Source organism: Panthera tigris, chromosome B3 (genome assembly GCF_018350195.1).
Source record: "Panthera tigris isolate Pti1 chromosome B3, P.tigris_Pti1_mat1.1, whole genome shotgun sequence".
NCBI classification, from domain to species: domain Eukaryota; kingdom Metazoa; phylum Chordata; class Mammalia; order Carnivora; family Felidae; genus Panthera; species Panthera tigris.
The window spans coordinates 38049759-38069854 of NC_056665.1; the positions used below are offsets into that span (position 1 = coordinate 38049759).

The following is a 20096-nucleotide window of genomic DNA, read 5'->3' on the forward strand; positions in this document are numbered from 1 at the left end:
AGGCTCCAGGTTCTGAGTTGTCAGCACAGAGCCCGACACCGGGCTCGAACTCATGAACCGCGAGACCATGACCTGCGCTGAAGTCGGAAGCTTAACTGACTGAGCCACCCACACGCCCCTGCAGTTATTTACTTTAAAGATTTCTTTTAAATAAAATTATTTATTTTTAAAGATTTTCAATTTTCTTGAATTGCTGGGGATAATCAGGGAGATTTTATGATGTTCCTTGGAAAGAGCGGTCTTGATGGTTCTAAGATACTCTTTATTAGAATGTTTCACTGTTGTCTTTCAGATTGAAAAAAAACTAAGCTTCCATACAATGTTCTATTTTTCCTTCCCCCATTAGAAACAAATCCAAGGGTAAAACTACCACTCGAATGGCTTCTGCTTCTCACCTGGCAAAACAGTTGAGTTCACGACTCATATGAAATTTGCACCAAACTCGGATTCCTTCTAATTGGCCAAGAGGTAAGAAAACAGAAAAGTTCTGGCAAAGAGAGGTTTTAGTGAAAGCAGAGCTTTTCAAAAAGGAATTGTAAATAGGTCAACAGGGCCCGCTGGTTTTCCGTTCTGGCTGGATCTTCCCCGTTTACTGCTCTGCAGAAGCGGCTCTTTCGGTGTGTGGCCTTGACTCTGTCTTACGTAGTCAGAATTGAAAATGATCCGCGAAGAAAAAGTGGCATACGTTACCACTTCAACGTTCTCCTTCAATCTGTATTTTCCTCGGAAACGATGAACACCTCTCTGAGGTCCGCCACCCTCACGATAAAATGGGTGCTATGAGATTAGGCATCCCCAGGTTCTCCGAATTCGTATTAGAAACCAAACTTCAATACATAAATACAGATGGCACTAATTATCGTGTGGGCTGCTGCCACAAGAAAAGCATTTTGTTATGCAAATTTATGAACCCAACACCTGTTTCAGCAATAGTGACACCAATAACAATCTGCAGACTGGGTTGCTGAAGGCATTTTGCAGCCCTTACCTTTTCTCTGGTAGTCTAACTGGACATACAGGGTGATCCCAGCCTGTGGTATTGATTACTTTGGAATATTCCCGTGGAGCCAAGGACTCAAAAGATCAGAATTTGCATCTTTTCACTGATGGGCATCACAGTCTGGTAGACACATCTGGTCATTTGTACTCTGCACAAATTGTCATGGAAAGCCTTGAGGGCTCACAGATTGAAATCAGAACACACCTACCGTTTGCTCGTAGGCACTAAGGATGACGGTGTACTTCTTTCAATTGTTTTGTCCAAATTACGGCTGCAAGCTGGTTTACCGTCGATTGTCTAAAGGCATTTGGAAAGTACAAAGAAGCAGCTCAAGGGCGAGCCTCGCGTCCAGGCCCGCATTTCTTGGTTCATCCTTTGAATGCCCTGAATTTCCTTCTTGTAGCTCTAGTGTTTGTAGTATTATTTGTAGCTTCACATATTATTCTGTAATGTCTTTCGAAGCTGGTGGGGAATGAAACTGCCCTGGGTTATTTATCATGGAACCAAAGGGCTCTTTTGTTTGTTTGTCTGTTTCAGTCTCCCCTGTGTGGACAGTTACACTTCTTTCCAGAGTCATGCGATAATATGTAACGGCTCTAGTACACAGTAAGGGCAAGTGAACATAATTCCTTGCTCCATCACCAGTCACGTGACGTCCATGCACACCATCACATTTCCCCTGGTTTCTTTACCAAGGGGAAAAAAAAAAAAGAATTACTCTACTTCATAGAACTGTGGAATAAAACTAAGGCAATGTGTGTGAAATTGAATGAATGTAGGTTTTGGAAGCAGGCAGATAGAAACCAGAATCCTATTTCCTCCTTTCCTGAGCTGGACAAATTTACATAGTTTTTGAGAGCCTTGATGCTTTCATCTATAAAATGGGGATCATTGGCTACCTGTTGGAAGAGTGGCAAGAATAAAATGAGTTAAAGCATGTAGAGTGCTTTGTGCACGGCCAGCCACATAGGACGGCCCTGAACAAATGTTAATTCTCTGCTCCTGCATGGTAAAACCTAGTGAAGTTCCTTGACATAACTGGCATTTAGTAAATGTTCCTTGATTTGAATTGCTCTCTTCATCTTCCTCAAGAGTTTTGTTTTTTTTTTTTAATTTTCTTGCTAGATATTTTTTTTCTCCCCTTTCAATAACCACACATCTGTTTGTATAGTAGTTGTAATAGAGACAAACATTGTAGGAAATGTGTCAACCAGACTTGGGTAGGAAGAAAAAAATTATGTTCTAAATCTCTGTTCTTTCTTCAAATGGATCCAATCTACCATATTGAAATTTTACGTGTCCCCCCATCATTTCTGTGGTCATCAAATGCATTGCTTTCCGTATATTTCCTACTAGGAGGAAGTTTTTTTTCTTCTAAAATTTTTTTTAACGTTTTATTTGTCACTTAGAGACAGAGTGTGAGCAGGGGAAGGACAGAAAGAGGGGGGCCCAGAATCTGAAGCAGGCTCCAGGCTCTGAGCTGTCAGCACAGAGCCTGACGCAGGGCTCGAACTCACAGAAGGAAGAAGATTATTATTTTGACAGTTTGGGGACAGAGCTGCTTAATAAGAAGCACTTGAGAGATGTAATGCAGTGAAGATTCGCTCTAGCATTTAGAAATCTGGCCACACAACTGGATTCCATGTTGTCAAAAGCAGTTCCATAACTGCATTTTATGTATCTCTGCTAAACATAGGGTTTGGCTGAGTCATTCTCATCATGCTTGCCCACTTGTCCCTTCATTTTATGTTGTTTGTTCCTGGCAAACCAGACGGAGGAGGTGATAAGAAAGACAGTGATGATATCAATTAGTTCCAGTATTTCCAAGGTTGGTGTTTTTGTTTGTTTGTTTGTTTGTTTGTTGAAAGAGGGAGCGTGAGCAGGGGAGGGACAGAAGGGAGAGAGAGAAAACCTCAAGCAGGGTCCATGTTCCGCATGGAGTCCAATGTGGGGGCTCGATCCCATGACCCTGAGATCATGACCGGAGCCAAAATCAAGAGTCGGATGCTCAGCTGACTGAGCAACCCAGGTGCCCCGAGTCAAGAAAACATTTATAAAGATGTTTTAAAAAGACATCAGATGATCATTAGTAAAGTATAAAAACAAAGCTTGTAAGAGTTATTAATAAAAGAAAGCATGCAGGAGGCCTCCCGGACTCAGCACCCCACTTCTCCAAGACTGTTTCACGAACCTGCCGTAACCTGTTTCAGGATCAACGCGCGTGGGATCTATCCCCTTGGGCAAGTTACTTTAGCTCTTCGTACTTCAGTTTCTTCTTCTGTCAACTGGTGCTAAACATGATACCTGCCTAATAGAGTTGTCACTAGGGCTTGAGATAATCTAAAGCTCTCAGTACAGTGTGAAGCTGTCAGTAAGGTTGGCAACTCTCTTAATTATGATGATGATGATGATTACTACAGTTACAGCCTCACTGTTCTGATCGGTTGAGGAAAGATGCAGCTGAGACTGTAAAAAGCCTGCATTAGAGACTTAAAAGTGCAAGAAGTAGTTAATTACAGGCTGCCTTGTAGAGCTCTGTGTGGAGATGGTAACCCTATGTCCTGAACCAAAAGTAAGAATGTGGGTTGTGGTTTTGGTACATGATCTGACAAGGGGACAGAATATTCACAATCAGAACTGTCCTGAGAAATCCAAACATATAAGGCTTGTGTTTTCATAATAAGTCACACAAAAAAAGCTTATAACTAGAACATTGATTATGCATATTTAAAGATTTTTTTCTCAAGTATTTTAGATATTTTATCAAAATATTTTATTATTAGTTTGCATCATCTATTGTATTTTCCAGATAATAGTACATGTTAGTCCAGCTCGCTTCATTTTTTTTAAAATTTTTTTTAATGTTTATTTATTTTTGAGACAGAGAGAGACAGAGCATGAATGGGGGAGGGGCAGAGAGAGAGGGAGACACAGAATCGGAAGCAGGCTCCAGGCTCTGAGCCATCAGCCCAGAGCCTGATGCGGGGCTCGAACTCACGAACTGTGAGATCGTGACCTGAGCTGAAGTCGGACACTCAACCGACTGAGCCACCCAGGCTCCCCCAGCTCGCTTCCTTTTTGAAAAGAACATACATTATTGGAGACTGAATTAATGACTAGATCATTATCCAGTCATCCAGGATCAATGGACCCAATCCTGTGCTGGGTAAAATGGGATATCCCAAAAATCCATCTGTAACAGGGAAACAAGACATAACTTATTTGCCCTATAGCATCACCCATAAAGTTTTAGTTAAGAATGGAGAAGTCCCTTGGGGCACCTGGGTGGCTCAGTCGGTTAAGTGTCCGACTTCAGCTCAGGTCACGATCTCGCGATCTCACAGTCCGTGAGCTCGAGCCCCGCGTCAGGCTCTGGGCTGATGGCTAGGAGCCTGGAGCTTGCTTCCGATTCTGTGTCTCCCTCTCTCTCTGCTCCTCCCCCGTTTATGCTCTGTCTCTCTCTCTGTCTCAAAAATAAATAAACGTTAAAAAAAAAAAAAAAAAAGAATGGAGAAGTCCCAGGGGTGCCTGGGTGGCTCAGTCGGTTAAGCATCCAACTTTGGCTCAGGCCAGGATCTTGCAGTTGGTGCATTCGAGCCCCGCATCGGGCTCTGTGCTGACAGCTCAGAGCCTGGAGCCTGCTTCAGATTCTGTGTCTCCCCCTCTCTCTGCCTCTCCTCTGCTTGTTCTCTCTCTCTCTCTCTCTCTCTCTCTCAAAAATAAACATTAAAAAAAAAAAGTTTAAGAATGGAGTAGTCCTGGTTAAAAAGACAGGCTGAAATTAATTTTTCCTTTTCTTCCAGTAAAAATCGGGCTAATCTTAAAAAGACACAGAATGAACAGAAAACTAAGTGATATTAAAGAGCAAGAGACCTTATCTAATATAAACCCACATCCATTGAGTGTTATACATTATATGTTATCTTATATTTTAATTCTTACAAGACTCCTAAGACAGAGTTCATATTATTATCTTTATTTTATACTTGAGGGAAACTGACGTGTAAAGTCCTTAAGTAACTTGTGCATGGTAACACAGCTGGTTATTTGATGGAACTACTCAAATCCAGGCAGTGTGAATCCAGAACCTTCATGCCTAACCATTAACCAGTACATGCATTATATCTACAAATATACAAATGTGTATTTATAAATATACAAAGTTAAAGACTGGTGAAAATTCAGTGGAAAAGGCAGGATTTAAGTATCTAGAGGAGTAAAAGGGAAAGGGAAGACTTTATTAAAAAAATTTTTTTTAATGTTTATTTTTGAGAGAGGGAGAGAGAGAGAGTGAGTGAGCATGAGTGGGGGAGGAACAGAGAGAGAGGAAGACTCAGAATCCAGAGCTGTGAGCTCTGATCTGTCAGCACAGAGCCTGAAGCGGGGCTTGAACTCACGAACCTCGAGATTATGACTGGAGCGGAAATCAAGAGTTGGACACTTAACCAGCTGAACCACCCAGGTGCCCCAGGAAGACTTTATCTTATACCAGGATTGACAGATTGAAAGGGTTTGAGGAGATTGCTTGCATTTTCTATGTATATGGGTCTACCCACAATACACATCTTTGGTCAGTTTCTTTTCCATAATGTGAAATAATAACAGTCCTTAATGGATAGCTTTGTTTTAAGTCTTAAAGGAGTTAAAACACATATAGCATTTAGAACCATGCACAATACCTGACAAATACTATGTAGCTTTGATTACTGTGATTTTTCTTTGAAATCATATTACAGTTTACATTTCAGAATACTATCTAAAGTAGAAGTTCTCAGAATTGAGTGTGCCGTAGTTATGTTAAATTTTTTTTTTTACATTTATTTATTTTTGAAAGGGGGAGGGGGAGGGGCAGAGAGAGAAAGAGACAGAGAATCCTAAGCAGGCTCCAGGCTCTGAGCTGTCAGCACAGAGCCCGACGTGGGGCTCAAACCCAGGAACCATGAGATCATGACCTGAGTTGAAGTCAGACACTTAACCAACTGAACCACCCAGGTGCCCCTAGAGTTATCTGTTATAAGAACAGATCGCTGGGTTGCTCTACGCCCAGAACTCCTGGTTTAGTGGGTCTGGAATGGGGACTGAGAATTTGTGTTTCTCCTAAGTTCTCAGCTGGTGCTGAAGATGCTGGTCCTGGGATCGCTCTTTGAGAATCACTGGCCTAAGGGGTTGCTTAATGTTTCTGATTGAGACACAGATCTGTTTAGGGTGAAGCAAGTGGAGATTTGAAGTACCTCTGCTTTTCTGGCAACTGTGTATGCATATATATCATATAAAGTACCTTAAAATTTATAATATATTTATATATAGTTATATAATAATTTTTATCTAATTATAGAAAGAATTTGAATGCCTAGGCTGATAATAAAGGAGGTCCACTTTATGATTAAAAGAAATTATGTAGCTTTTTTTTTTTTCTTTTTTTAGAAATTATGTAGCTTTGGACAAATAGGTCAGTTTAGAGTCAGAAGTGGATCTTATTCAAGCTATGTCTCCTACAGAAGAGAAAACTGAGGCCCAAAGAGGTGAAATGATTAGCCTAAAGTTACCCACCTGGAAGAATGTCATTGCCAGGGTCAGACCTCAGTGTTCTGACTCCCAACATAGTGCTTTCCACTAGAGGTACTGTTGAATAGTAACCTGTTTAAAGGATGTAAGCCCCAGGCAGAAGTGGAATCCACGCTGCGTGTCTGAGAGTAGGGCTGTATGCTCATAAATACTTCAGACGTGGTGAGAAAGTAGGGGAGGTCTTCCTCATTTCTTTGTTATATACATTTTCTACACATCACCAGGGAGAATTTTATCTGTGTCTAGAGAGCAGCCTGGATATGACTGTTCTGAGCTCTCCTCCATTTTACAATCCAATGATAAAATATATCAATATTATGATGTTATAGCCTACGTTGATGAAATAGCTACCTCTGGGTCCCCCTCTGAAGTGAAAAGGCTTCTAGCTTTTCAGGCAATACCCTATTCTACACTGTTCCAAACCACAAGGGGGGCAGCCCTGGGAAAGAGAATTGTCTCAAGGGAAAGTATGAAATTAGGTGTGAGAATTCTCCCCAGATTCTGGTCTCTTTTTTAGAGATGTTCCAGGTCTGGAGAAATACAGAAAACTAAAGAGTAACAGAACCGTCCCTGTAGTCAACATGAAGTATACTGTAGGCAAAACTGGCTGTTGCAGGGTAGGAATCTCCACGAGCGTTCCTGTTGGAGTCTGTAAAATGGGCCCCGGATTTAGAAGGGGTATGTGTAGTAAAGAATCAGCTTTATCCAACAAGAGGTCTGGCCTTTGCCCTTGGATACTGAGAGGTGATCTCTAGGCCCCTCAAGTGTCCTGCTTGATAAGTGTCTTTGCTTCGCGTCTTTGGTTACCAGACAGCCTAACAATGTATTTTTGATGGGGGCCTTGGGTCACACAGTATCCGTTCCAAACTCTAGAGGAACCGGAGACTAAAGGCATTAGTGTGACCTCTGGGACAGGCTGAAGATAAAAGGTCAGAACACGGGCAGTGTGTAATTGAGTCCCAGGAAAAACTCTGGACATCAAAGTCCTAGGTGAGCTTCCCTAGTTGTCAGTACTCCCATATACTGTCACACATCACAGCTTGTAGGAGGTAAAGCCGTGCATGACTCTAAGGGGGTAGGATGACTCTGCCCTATGTATGTCTTTCCTTGGCTGACTTTAATTTGTATCCTTTTGGTGTTATAATACTGTAATGGTAGGGATGGCACTTTCCTGAATTCTGTTGCTTTAGCAAATTAGCCAATATGAAGGTGGTCAGGGCCCCCAAATTTGTCGATAGCCGGCCTTACGTGATGTTGATTCTGGGGACTTCTGAACTTAGGCCCATGTAGAAGAGGGAGCAGTTTTGTAGGGACTGGTCCCTCAGACTTTGTAGTTTGGCTAAAGTCATCTAGGATGCTGGTGACAGAGGATGATAAAAGGTGAGGTAAAAAGATTTGGGTATTATTCGTAACGGGTATCTCTATGAAGTTGGCGAGTTTAGGGGTTTGTATTTTGGAAAAGGTGAATTTAAAGAACTCTCTCCTAGGTGGGAGGTAAGAGACCAATATCCTGGCAGGAAAATCCATTGCAGATCTGAGTATGAGTCAGAATGGAATGAATTTAGGCAAATTACTTCAAGCCTTAGACAAATGGAGCTAAATATAAGTTAAAAGTGATGATTTATGTAGAGATGTTTTTAAAGCTACCATATGTAAATGTGAAAAAACAAAATGCTTTTACCATTTGGGAAAAATCTGAGTGTAATTGTCACAAACTGACTTATCCTGGAGAAGTTAAGACTTTCTTGATATTTCCCCCCACTCAGGTTAGAAAAAGTTATTTCCTGGAGTTTTAAAAATTTGTCACATTTCTATTCAAGACTTAAACTTGATGGGCAATCCAAGTTATCTTTACTGTATTTTCCTGTGTGTGTTCCCAAGCTTTTATTTAATTCATTTATTTATTTGAGATATAATTGAAATACAACGTTTTATTTCAGGCGTACGACATACTGATTCGATATTTATATTTACTGCGAAATGTCAGAGTAAGTTAACATCCATAACCACACATAGTTACAATTTTTTCTTATAATGAGAACTTTTAACATGTATTCTCTTAGCAACTTTCAAATATAACAGTACAGTATTAACTATAGTCACCACGCTATACATTACATCCCCAGGGGCCAAACTTATTTTCAAGATCCTTTTAGATACACAAAATTTAGGTGCGTAAGAAAAGTAGTTAACATATTTCAACTTCTCCCCAAATTTCTTACCATCTCCCCAAAGTGCCTGATTTGTATTCCCTCTCCCCCATATCATGGGTTCAGATTTTTCAGAATATAACATTTTAAAATGGTGCCTCGGTGTAAGATTGACTTTTTGGAAGTAAAGGTTCTGGGGGTGAGGTGTATGGTCTCGAGAGTTTTACCAGAGGCAGAACGGACGGTCGAGCTTCTGAAGCGCAACCTACAGGGTATGGCACGGGAGGCGTGTTAGGCTCTCGGCAGAGGTTCCGGTTGGCATATTTGGGAGTTCTCGAAGGGGCAGTGCCTCTCGCATGCTGGAGGCAGTCTAGGGGCGGCGCTCCAAAAGGCTGGGCGCGAGTGGATCTGCGCTGCTGCGCCTCGCTCGTACGTATCTTAGCTGGGCAGGGTCAGGAAAGGCCCGTTTCCCACCTGGATTAGGATCGATCCGATGGGGTCGTAGTTTTCAGTCTCTTGTGCCATGGCTAGGGCCGGGGAGCGGTACCTCCCGGAGAAGGCGCGGTCTCCAGGCGCCCAAGCCAGGTGCGGCTAGTGCTCGTCCCCATGGCAACCCCAAGCGCAGCCCGGCCTGTTCTACGCCGGCAGCGGAAGAGGGGTGTGGGAGGAGTCAGGGTAGCGGGTTCCTGCCGAGAACGCGCCCTTCCTTGCGTGTCTCCCCCGCGCACCGGTAGCCGTGGTGCAGCCCAAGGCGGAAGCGGCTCCGGGACGGAACTGACTTGCTAGTGCAGCTATGGCTGCGGGCGTCCCCTGTGCGCTTGTCACCAGCTGCTCTTCCACCTTCACCGGAGACCGGCTGGTCCAACGTGAGTAGCGAGGCTCCCGGGCCGACCTTCAAGTTCTCCGAGCCTCGGCGGGCGGCAACCTTGGAATCGCGGTCTCCCTCTGTGCCTTTGTCGCCGCCGCGGGCCCTGAGCTCTTCCTCCACTCGGCGGTGGCCAGAGGCTCCACGGGTGCAGCTCAGACCCGGTCCGGGTGCCCAGGCCCCGCAGGTGTCTTCCCTTGGCTCTCACACTCATTGCTTTTCTGCCCGCCCGGCGCGCTATTGCATTTCTTCCAGCTTTTTCAGCAAAGTGGGACTCATCCCTGCCCCGCCCAGTCCACGGATTGTTGCGGGAACCTTTGAGATGAACCGCAAGGCGCTCTGGAAATTGTACCCACTCACGCGGGTGTAAGGTGCAGGAATTGGGATGTCTGTTGCTATCCCTGCTCCTGAGGTAGAGAGTAGGTTTCCTTTTGGTTCCTCCTTGTTGTATGTGAGTTGGCCTTGTCTCCTCCACCCTAGTTATTTACTGTAGGTTGTCATCCAACATTGGCTTTGGGGTGTTACTGGCCTAGTTTCTTTGCCTCTGGAGCTTCACAGTGGCTGTCAAACTGAACGACTTAAAAGAAACCTTAGGCGAGACCAGTGTAGTAGAAAGAGCATGGGACTGGGTCAGAGGCTCAGCATTTTGAGTAAATGATTCTGTGAAGTTGATTGTAACCAAGACTCCTATTTTAAATGAGTGGATCTCAGCTGTGTGATGGCTTAACCTTAACACTTAACCTTCACCCTTCAGTCTTCGAATCTGTAAAATGGTGATGATTTTCGCAGAATTGTGCTTACCCCAGAGGTTGGCATTTGGTAAACGTTAGATAATGGCAGTCATTATTATCAAAGCACATTATCTTGGGAACCCTCAGTTTCCTGGGCCTACAAATGGTGCATATGAGCCTATCTCACAGGATTATTTGAAGGACAGGTGCCATTTTGAAAGCACTGTGTCAATTGTGAAGCATCACACAATTGTATATATATTTTTTCTGTACCTGTCAAATGACAGAATTAGGCAGGATGCCCCTCCAACAACAAATATTCTATAACTTAGTTGCCGTTTGTGACCACTTAAAAAGTTCTTTGCCAGGGTAAAAGTTTAATTATAACACTTATTGTTATACTCTATGCCGTTTCCTTACCCCTTAACAGTGCTCCTTCCATTTATTCCCTTTCTTTTCTTTTTTAAAAATTGTTTCATTGTAAAAATAGCGCATACTTCTTTTTCTTTAGTGCATACTCATTAAGTAAGATTTAGCATATGGAGAAAAGAGAATGTCATCCATGGTCTCATCAGCCAGACACAAGTACTCTTAACATTTCTGTGCATTTCCTTCCAGTCTTTTTTCCAATACTTACGTTTAAAAAGAAAAATGGTAATTATATTTCACATATAATTTTATTCCTGATATTTATAATTCCTGATACAATTCCTGATATTTTATATATAATTTTTATGTTTTATACATAATTTACATTTTCATATTTTGTATATAAAAATTTAAATATGTGTAAATTAAATGTTAAAAATATTTAAATAAAATTAAATATATGCACATACAATTAATATATGCAATATATAAAATGTATATAATTTATGTTTATATTTTACATATAATATTTTTAATATAAATTTTATCCTGGTATTTTTTCTTTTTTTTTTAATTTTTAGAAATTTACATCCAAATTAGCATACAGTGCAACAATGATTTCAGGAGTCGATTCCTTAGTGCCCCTTACCCATATAGCCCATTCCCCCCTCCCACAACCCCTCCAGCAACCCTCAGTTTGTTCTCCATATTTATGAGTCTCTTCTGTTTCTTCCCCCTCCCTGTTTTTATGTTATTTTTGTTTCCCTTCCCTTATGTTCATCTGTTTTGTCTCTTGAAGTCCTCATAGGAGTGAAGTCCTATGATTTTTGTCTTTCTCTGACTAATTTCACTTAGCATAATACCCTCCAGTTCCATTCATGTAGTTGCAAATGGCAAGATTTCATTCTTTTTGATTGCTGAGTAATACTCCATTGTATACAAATGCCACATCTTCTGGTAAGAGGATAAAAGGACCTTTATCCATTCATCCATCGATGGACATTTGGGCTCTTTCCATACTATGGCTATTGTTGATAGTGCTGCTAACATGGGGGTGCATGTGTCCCTTTGAAACAGCACACCTGTATCCCGTGGATAAATGCCTAGTAGTGCAATTGCTGGGTCTTAGGGTAGTTCTATTTTTAGTTTTTTGAGGAATCTCCATCCTGTCTTCCAGAGTGGCTGCACCAGCTTGCATTCCCACCAACAGTGCAAAAGAGATCCTCTTTCTCCGCATCCTCGCCAACATCTGTTGTTGCCTGAGTTGTTCATGTTAGCCATTCTGACAGGTGTGAGGTGGTATCTCCTTGTGGTTTTGATTTGTATTTCCCTGATGATGAGTGATGTGGAGCATTTTTTCATGTGTCGGTTGGCCATCTGGATGTCTTCTTTGGAGAAGTGTCTCTTCATGTCTTTTGCCCATTTCTTCAATGGATTTTTTTTTGGGTGTTGAGTTTGATAAGTTCTTTACAGATTTTGGATACTAACCCTTTATCTGGTATGTTGTTTGCAAATATCTTCTCCCATTCCTTTGGCTGCCTTTTAGTTTTGCTGATTGCTTCCTTCGCTGTGCAGAAGCTTTTTATTTTGATGGGGTCCCAGTAGTTCATTTTTGCTTGTTTCCCTTGCCTCCGGAGACGTGTTGAGTAAGAAGTTGCTGCGGCCAAGATCAAAGAGGTTTTTGCTTGCTTTCTCCTCGAGGATTTGATGGCTTCCTGTCTTATATTGAGGTCTTTCATCCATTTTGAGTTTATTTTTGTGTATGGTGTAAGAAAGTGGTCCAGGTTCATTCTTCTGTATGTCGCTGTCCAGTTTTCCCAGCACCACTTGCTGAAGAGACTGTCTTTATTCTATTGGATATTCTTTCCTGCTTTGTCAAAGATTAGTTGGCCATACGTTTGGGGGTCCATTTCTGGGTTGTGTATTCTGTTCCATTGATCTGAGTGTCTGTTCTTGTGCCAGTACCATATTGTCTTGATGATTACAGCTTTGTAGTATAGCTTGAAGTCTGGGATTGTATATGCACATAAAATTAATACATTCAATATATAAAATGTATATTATTTATATTTTACATATAATATTTTAATATAAATGTTATCCTGATCTTTTCATTTAACATCACATCATAAATTACTTTCTATCATATATTGCCTCTAGTGAACATAGAATTTGCTCAAGATTCTTAAAATTCTTGATGTATTTAACTTTACAAAATAATCACGTGCGTTTGGATTTCCATTACTGATATATATAAAAGTCATTTCAAAGCCAGTCTCTGAAATATTTGGTGAATATTCTGATGACTGTGGTACTCTGTGTGCTTTAAGGATCAGAATTGGCAGACACAGTCACTTCTTGAAGGAGTTGATTACCTATAATTGGCAAATAGTAACTCTATAGTACTTTAAAGTATGGTAGCATTCTTGGGGGTAAAATGAATTCTGTAAAATAATCCACTTTGTTTCTATATGTCAAATTCCTCTTAGGTAACTCAAAGCCAACTTTTGTGTTGATTAAAATTAGATAGCCTTTGTGATTCCGTTAATATTCTGTAGAGAAAAAAATAAGACTGCCAGTGAAGACATTACTTGTAAGGCAAAGTGAACTATAAAAGGGCTTTATCATTTCTTCTCAGGTTATTGATAGGGAAATGGTGGGTACCACTAGCCTGCGGTATTTGCCGAGCATTCCTTCTGTTTTATTATAAGATTGAATTAAATTAATCATGAATTGAGGCTAATTTTGGTATAAGAGAGACGACCACAATGAATGATGTTTGTCAAGTGTTCAGTGATATTAGGCCATAGAATGATTTTGGATTGAATCTGATCTTTTTGGGGACGGTTTGGTTTCGTTTCATCCATCAGGAAGAAGAACCTTTAGGGTTTCTCCAGTTTGTCTTTCTTTCAACATCTGATGTCTTTTACTGCTTTTAACCGACAATGGGAAATATTTCATAACCAGATAACCAAGTTTGTTATAAATAAACATGAAATAAAAATCAGTAGGCCCCTGCTATGGATAAAGTGCATGCATGGATTTTGTGGAAAATTTTTTTTCATTTTGTCACTCAAAGGCGTTATTTTCAGTATTCTGGGTGGGTGTCTGATATTAGATAAAAGGGCATTACAGACTTACATTGTAGACTTTAAAAAAAATTCTTTTTTAATGTTTATTTATTTTTGAGAGAGAGAGAGAGAGAAAGAGAGAGAGACTGAGCACCACCAGGGGAGGAGCGGAGAGGGAGGGAGACACAGAACCCAAAGCAGGCTCCAGGCTCTGAGCTGTCAGCACAGAGCCCCACATGGGGGCTCGAACCCCCAAACCCCCAAGCAGCGGGATCATGACCTGAGCTGAAGTTGGACATTCAACCAACTGAGCCACCCAGGCACCCCACATTGTAGACCTTTAAAGGGAAATGAAGTCTCAGGATGCTTGAAGGCAAGGCTGTATGTGCTGTGAGAGCCAGTGTCTGTACTCCAGGGCCAGACCTCTTTCCACCTCATATATATTTATATGAAGATTTTACTTTCATTCTGGAAAAGTATAGCCTGATACGAAGCACAGCTCGCCTCTTTTGTACCAGTTACTGTAGCTAAAATGACAATTAAGGTACTGTTCCTGCTCTCAAGAGGGATGCAGTGAAAGTGTGTGTTCCACTTGTGAAAATATTAAAATGTAGAGACCGAAGTTGTAACATTTTACTCTACTTTCTTAGAAGGAACTTTAGTTTTTATTTTAACTCTAGGACAGTTAACATACAGTGTTGTATTAGTTCCAGGTGTACAATGTAGTGATTCAGCACTTCTGTACATCACACTGTGCTCATCATGGTAAGTGTACTCTTAATCCCCTTCACCTGTTTCACCCATTCCCCACCCCCCCCCGCCCCCCCCCTGCCCCCCATCTGCCTCCCCTCTGCCTCCCCTCTGGAAGCATCTGTTCTTGATATAGGAGTCTGTTTTTCGGTTTGCCTTTTTTTTTCTTAGTTCTTGTTTTCTTAAATTCCACCTGTGAGTGAAATCATATGGACTTTCTTTCTTTGACTTACTTTACTTAGCATTATACCCTCTAGATTCATCCATATTGTCGCAAATGGCAAGATTTCATTCTTTTTTTATTTCATTCTTTTTTTTCATTCTTTTTATTTTCATTCTTTTTTTTCATTCCATTGTATATATATTCACACATCTTCTTTATCCATTCATCAGTTGAGGGGCACTTAGGCTGCTTCCGTGGTTTGGCTATTGTTAATGCTACAATAAACGTAGGGGTACATATGTCCTTTTGGATTAGTGTTTTTGTTTTCTTTGGGTAAATATCCAGTAGTGGAATTACTGGATTTTATGGTAATTCTATTTTTAATTTTTTGACGAACCTTAATACTTTTTTCCACTCCTAGAAGGAGCTTTAGTAGAAAAGTCTCCAGAGACTTGTTTGATTTTTTTTTTTTTTTTTGAAGTGTGTAAGGCCAACTCAGCAACTGTAAGCCATTCAGGTTCTACATCTGAACACTCGGAACAGAATTCTTACTTTTAGTGAAGTGTGGGAATTTGGAGATCTTACAATCATAATAAGCATTTGAATGTGTATCAGAACTCTTCTCTTTTAAAAAAAAAATTTTTTTTTTAATGTTTATTTATTTTTGAAGGAGAGAGAGAGACAGAGCATGAGCAGGGGAGGGGCAGAGAGAGAGGGAGACCCAAAATCCGAAGCAGGCTCCAGGCTCTGAGCTGCCAGCACAGAGCCCAATGTGGGACTTGAACCCATGAACCGTGAGATCATGACCCTGGCGGAAGTCAGATGCCCAACTGACAGAGCCACCCAGGTGCCCCTCAGAACTCTTCTCAAATGCGTTTTCACACCTTTTAATTTGGTTCTTGTATCTGTGAAGTCATGAATTCAGGTTATCCCCATTTTATAAATGCAGAAATTGTGGCTTAGAAAAAATACTAGCTGGCTTGCCCAAAGCGCTCAAGTACTAAGTGTGGGTGCATACGATCACATTCCGGACTTTTATGCATGGAACATGTGAATGAAATGTGTTGGAATTCCTTAGCAATCAGAACTATTTAAGGTGGTGGCATTGGTATAAGAAACGATAGAGAAGATTAACTCCTAAAAGAACGTTTTAAAATATCTTTGGATTTCCATTTAGGAGGGTTGAAGTCTTAATTCTGAGTGAGGAGAAAAATATCTTTGTCTGGAGGACCTATATTTAAAAAGAGCATTATGGGGGCACCAGAGTGGCTCAGTCAGTTGAGTATCAGGTCATGTGAGCCCCACAAAGGCCTGGTTGCTGTCAGCCTGTCAGGGCAGAGCCCACGTTGGATCCTCTGTCCCCCTCTCTCTACCCCTCCCGCACTTGCACTCTCTCTCAAAAAAAAAAAAAAAAAAACAGAACGAAACAAAAAAACCCAAACATTATGTATGCCCGATAGTTTGAACGGTGTCTGAATTTTTATTTGCTCAGTTGAGTGAACTCAAAATAGAGGCATATTATTTACTAGTCACTCCTATGTAGGATGAACATTAAAAATAGGAAATGGTTTGAGATCATCTCTACCATTCCTCTAGATGTAAAATTCTGTGTTACCATGTTACTTATTTTTATGTTAGATTATACGGTGCTTCTTACTTCTGCATTCTTAATTTGTGTGTGTGTGCGTGTTTTGGAAAACTGCCCCATGTATCTTGTGCTATAATATATTCAGTTTATTGACATTAATACAATCCACCAATCTTACTCAGATTTCCCCAGTTTGACTTTTATGCGTTTGTGCTTGTGTATGTATTCTGTACAACTTTATCACCTGTGGTTTGTGTATCTACTGCAATCAAGATACTGAATAGTTTCAACACCGCAGGGATCCAATGTGTTGCCCTTTTATAACCGCACCCACCTCTCTCCCAGGTTATGCCCCCAGTCTTCATCCCTAACCCCTGAAAACCACTAACCCGTCTTCCATTTCTAAAATGTTGTCATTTCAAAAATACAATTGGAGCTCTATAGTAGATTACTTTTGGAGATTTTTTTTTCTGCTCAACAGAATTCCCTAGAGAGTCATCTAGAGTGTCAATAATTCATACCTTTTTATTGCTGAACATCATTCCATGGTAAGGATGTGCCACAGTTTAACTGTTTAGCTATGGAAGCACATCTGGGCTGGTTCCAGTCTTTGGTCCCTGGATCTGTTTTGTATAAAGTTTTATTGGCACACAGCCGTGACCGTTTGTTTACATTTTGTCTATAAATACTTTCCAGAGTTGAACAGTCGCACCACAGACAGCATGGCCCCCAGCCTAAAATATTTACTCTCCGGTCCTTTATTGAAAAAGTTTGACAACCTGTATTCTGAGCACTCACCGCGTACTAATCTGCTTAACTATTACAACATTTTTGTGCTATTGTTCCCATCATTATTCTCATTTTGCAAAGAAATTGCAACACGGAGAAATTAAGTAATTTGCTCCAGGCCAAATAGCTGAGCCAGGTTTTGAACGGAGGCAGTCTGGCTCTAGGAGCAGCCTCTTAACCAGGCCTGCTCGCAATTAACTCCAGATAGGGGAACTCAAAACAGCAAAGGCACCAGAGAGGCAGCAGCTGAGCTATGGGGGTTCTCTTTGAAAGGCTGAAGGGATAATAGGATTTAGCCCGTGGTCATTTGCTTTTGTAGGAGAACAATGCTTGAAACAGAGCTAAAAGTTCTCACTAATTTGAATTTAGCAATTCCACACAGGACCTTTGTACATTCTTCCAGGATTTAACTAAGGCCCGGGCCCCAGGTCCTGGTCACCTGGTTTCCACAGCTCCCCGGGGAAATGGAAAATGAGCACAGCCATTGTTGTGTTTTGCTGTCTTCCAGGGACTTGCAGATAAGGAGGGCCCTCCTTCCTAGAGAAACCTCCCTGGGCCAGGGGGAGGTGAAATGGTAGCTTTTAAACAAAATACATTTTTTTTTCTCATCGATGGGAAGACTTTTGCCCAGCTGAGAAGATTTGGGTTTCCCTTTAGGGCAGTCAGCTATCCTAATTTCCCCAGGATTGAGGTGTTTTTGTTTTTGTTTTGTTTTTTTTAATTGAAGTATAGTTGACATGTATTAGTTTCAGGTGTATGACATAGTGATTTGGCAGTTATAAACATTACGAAATTCTCACCACGATAGTGTAGTTACCATCTGTCGCCATAAAAAATGATTACCATATCACTGACTATGTTCCCTCTGCTGTACTTTCTATCCCCGTGATTTACTTTTATAGCCAGAAGTGTGTACTTCTTAATCTCCTTCCCCTATTTCGCCCATGCCCTCAACACCCTCCCCTCTGGCAACCACCAAATTGTTCTCATATATATGAGTTTTTGTTGTCTGTTTTATTTTTTAGATTCCTCGTAGAAGTGAAATCGTAAGGTATTTGTCTTTCTCGGACTTATTTCTCTTAGCATGATGCCTTCCTTCTAGGTCCATCCATGTTGCATTTTTAAGGTTGCAGTAGACACTCCACTTTTGAACTTTTTGTGTTTGGAATTCAGATTCCAAACTTACCCATGGAAACAGTGCTCCAGCCCCTAGGTTTCTAAAGGTTTCTAAAGCTGAAGAACCAGTTAGCTCAACTATATGATGGGTAAACTAGGCTTTGGGGAATTACACAGGCAAAGCCAGCCATCATTTATGACATTGCTTCTTTGGGAAACATTCACTCTCCTTCAAGACTGGGAGTTTGTGTCTAGGTCTCTTAGACCCCAATAGTTACAAAAGGATCCTAAAGTAGTTTACTAAGGAGACGTTATTTCAAAGGTAGGGGCTTATTATACAGCTTAGCTAATATTGTCCAGCAACAGAAGAGGATAAGAGCTTGGGTCTTTTAATTTGCATTTTTTTTCTATAGCTGCTTTGTTATTCTGAGTGGAACCTTTTTTTTTTTTTTTTTTCACTCTGGGAATTAATAATAATTTTTGCTTAAGCAATGTCGCTTGTTTTTTTGTGGTAGGATAGCTCTGCCTTTGTGTATTTCCAAGGCTTTATTTTCTTCAAAGGAGGAAAGATTGGACTAACAAGATCTTCCACCAACGGGCTAAGGTTGTCATCAGAGTGATTCAGTAGGTGGTCAGCCTAAGCAGCGATTTCTACTGGTAATGGGGGTAGAGGAGTGTTTTTAGCTATGATTCTTAATATATTTTTAAATTTTCAATTGACATTAATAGAGGGCTTAGGATTTTTATTGTTATTAAAAGAGGGATGTTAAGTCATCAACCTAAGGAGGAAGAAAGATTAAATACAAGTTCATATTTTCTCTAGACCCAAAGGAACTTACAAAACATGCCCATGTTATCTTCTAGTATGAGCGCGCGCGCGTGTGTGTATGTGTGTGAGTGAGAGAGAGAGAGGGAAATGCAAGCTCAAAGAAGTTGTGATCTTCTAAGGTTGTTCAGCCTTGCATGTTGGAGAGCCAAGATTCAGTTCTAATTCTTCTATATACATGAAACATGATGAATTTCTTGGCAGCCAGAACTGTGTGTATTCAAGGTGGAGGTAGGGATAGGAAAAATGACAGTGAAAGATTTTTCTACAAAGATGAGAACTTTTATGGTTCAAATTAAGTGTACACTTTTCTTTCGTGGTAGTTTAGAGCGTTAGTAGATGAACTGTGACAGGTTAAATGATTAAATGAAGACATTTTTATTGGTGTTCAGTTCGTTTCCTAGTGGAGTCGGGAATTTGACTTTTTGTGTAAGGTTATTGTTGATGATGAAATGATTGTAAGGTGTTTGCCTTCCCAACAAATGGCATTCCTGGAAAGAGGGTGGAGAGTATGAGGAGAAGCACCAGCGGAAAAATATTGTGCATTAACCCATGTTGCACAGAACCATTTATGACGCAGAGAGCATTGTATCATCCTGGACGATTCTAAGAGTATCTAGACTCAGACCCTTATTTCTGGGCCATCCAGCTGCTTGTTTTTGTGCACAAAAGTAAAAACATCTAGAAACTACGTAGTGGTCATTTGGTTTAAGCTTGCCCTGTATAATTCCTCAACAAATAGTGACACTTCATAATAATGAAATCTGATATAGACCCATTTTTCAAAAGGTTAAGGTATAAAAATTGTTTTGAGTGTGTCTGGCGAGAATGATAATCTGGACGTGACATTGTATCTGTGTTGGAGCCAACGCACACAGTACCACAGACACATCTCTAATAATTACTTATAAAAAGCAGGATTGACATAGGTTAAGACAAAGAGGACAGTTGTCAGACTTTTAAAGAGCCTGTGTGATGTTGTAGGTTCAGTAGCAAATACCCTCTTCAGGGTTTCATTTTCCACACTGACCTGAAGGCTGGTTCTACACAGAGATGGGGAAACATGTTACTGTCCTTGGATCAAAATCTGGATGCTCACAGCAGGAACATGTG

The 20096-nt window shown here is 40.9% G+C and overlaps 2 protein-coding genes across 17 annotated transcripts in view; one reads left to right on the forward strand and one right to left on the reverse strand.

Moving 5' to 3' along the window:
* Window positions 1–9346, reverse strand: part of IQCH (IQ motif containing H) — a 212729-nt gene extending 203383 nt beyond the window's left edge. For 7 of the 16 annotated variants that reach the window (XR_006218555.1, XM_042988564.1, XM_042988562.1 and 4 more), the window contains exon 1: window positions 9190–9345. Coding sequence is in view for 15 of the 16 variants with exons in the window: in XM_042988564.1 (XP_042844498.1) it covers window positions 9190–9240 (51 nt within the window). In the remaining variant the exon portion in view is untranslated. Of the gene's footprint in view, window positions 1–9189 lie in introns of all 16 variants that reach the window. The other 9 variants (XM_042988574.1, XM_042988575.1, XM_042988573.1 and 6 more) reach the window with 3 other exon arrangements.
* Window positions 9347–9480: 134 nt separating this feature from the next.
* Window positions 9481–20096, forward strand: part of AAGAB (alpha and gamma adaptin binding protein) — a 54505-nt gene continuing 43889 nt past the window's right edge. The window contains exon 1 of the mRNA XM_007084537.3: window positions 9481–9581. Within this exon, the coding sequence (XP_007084599.2) occupies window positions 9509–9581 (73 nt within the window). The 5' untranslated portion in view covers window positions 9481–9508. The remainder of the gene's footprint in view (window positions 9582–20096) is intronic.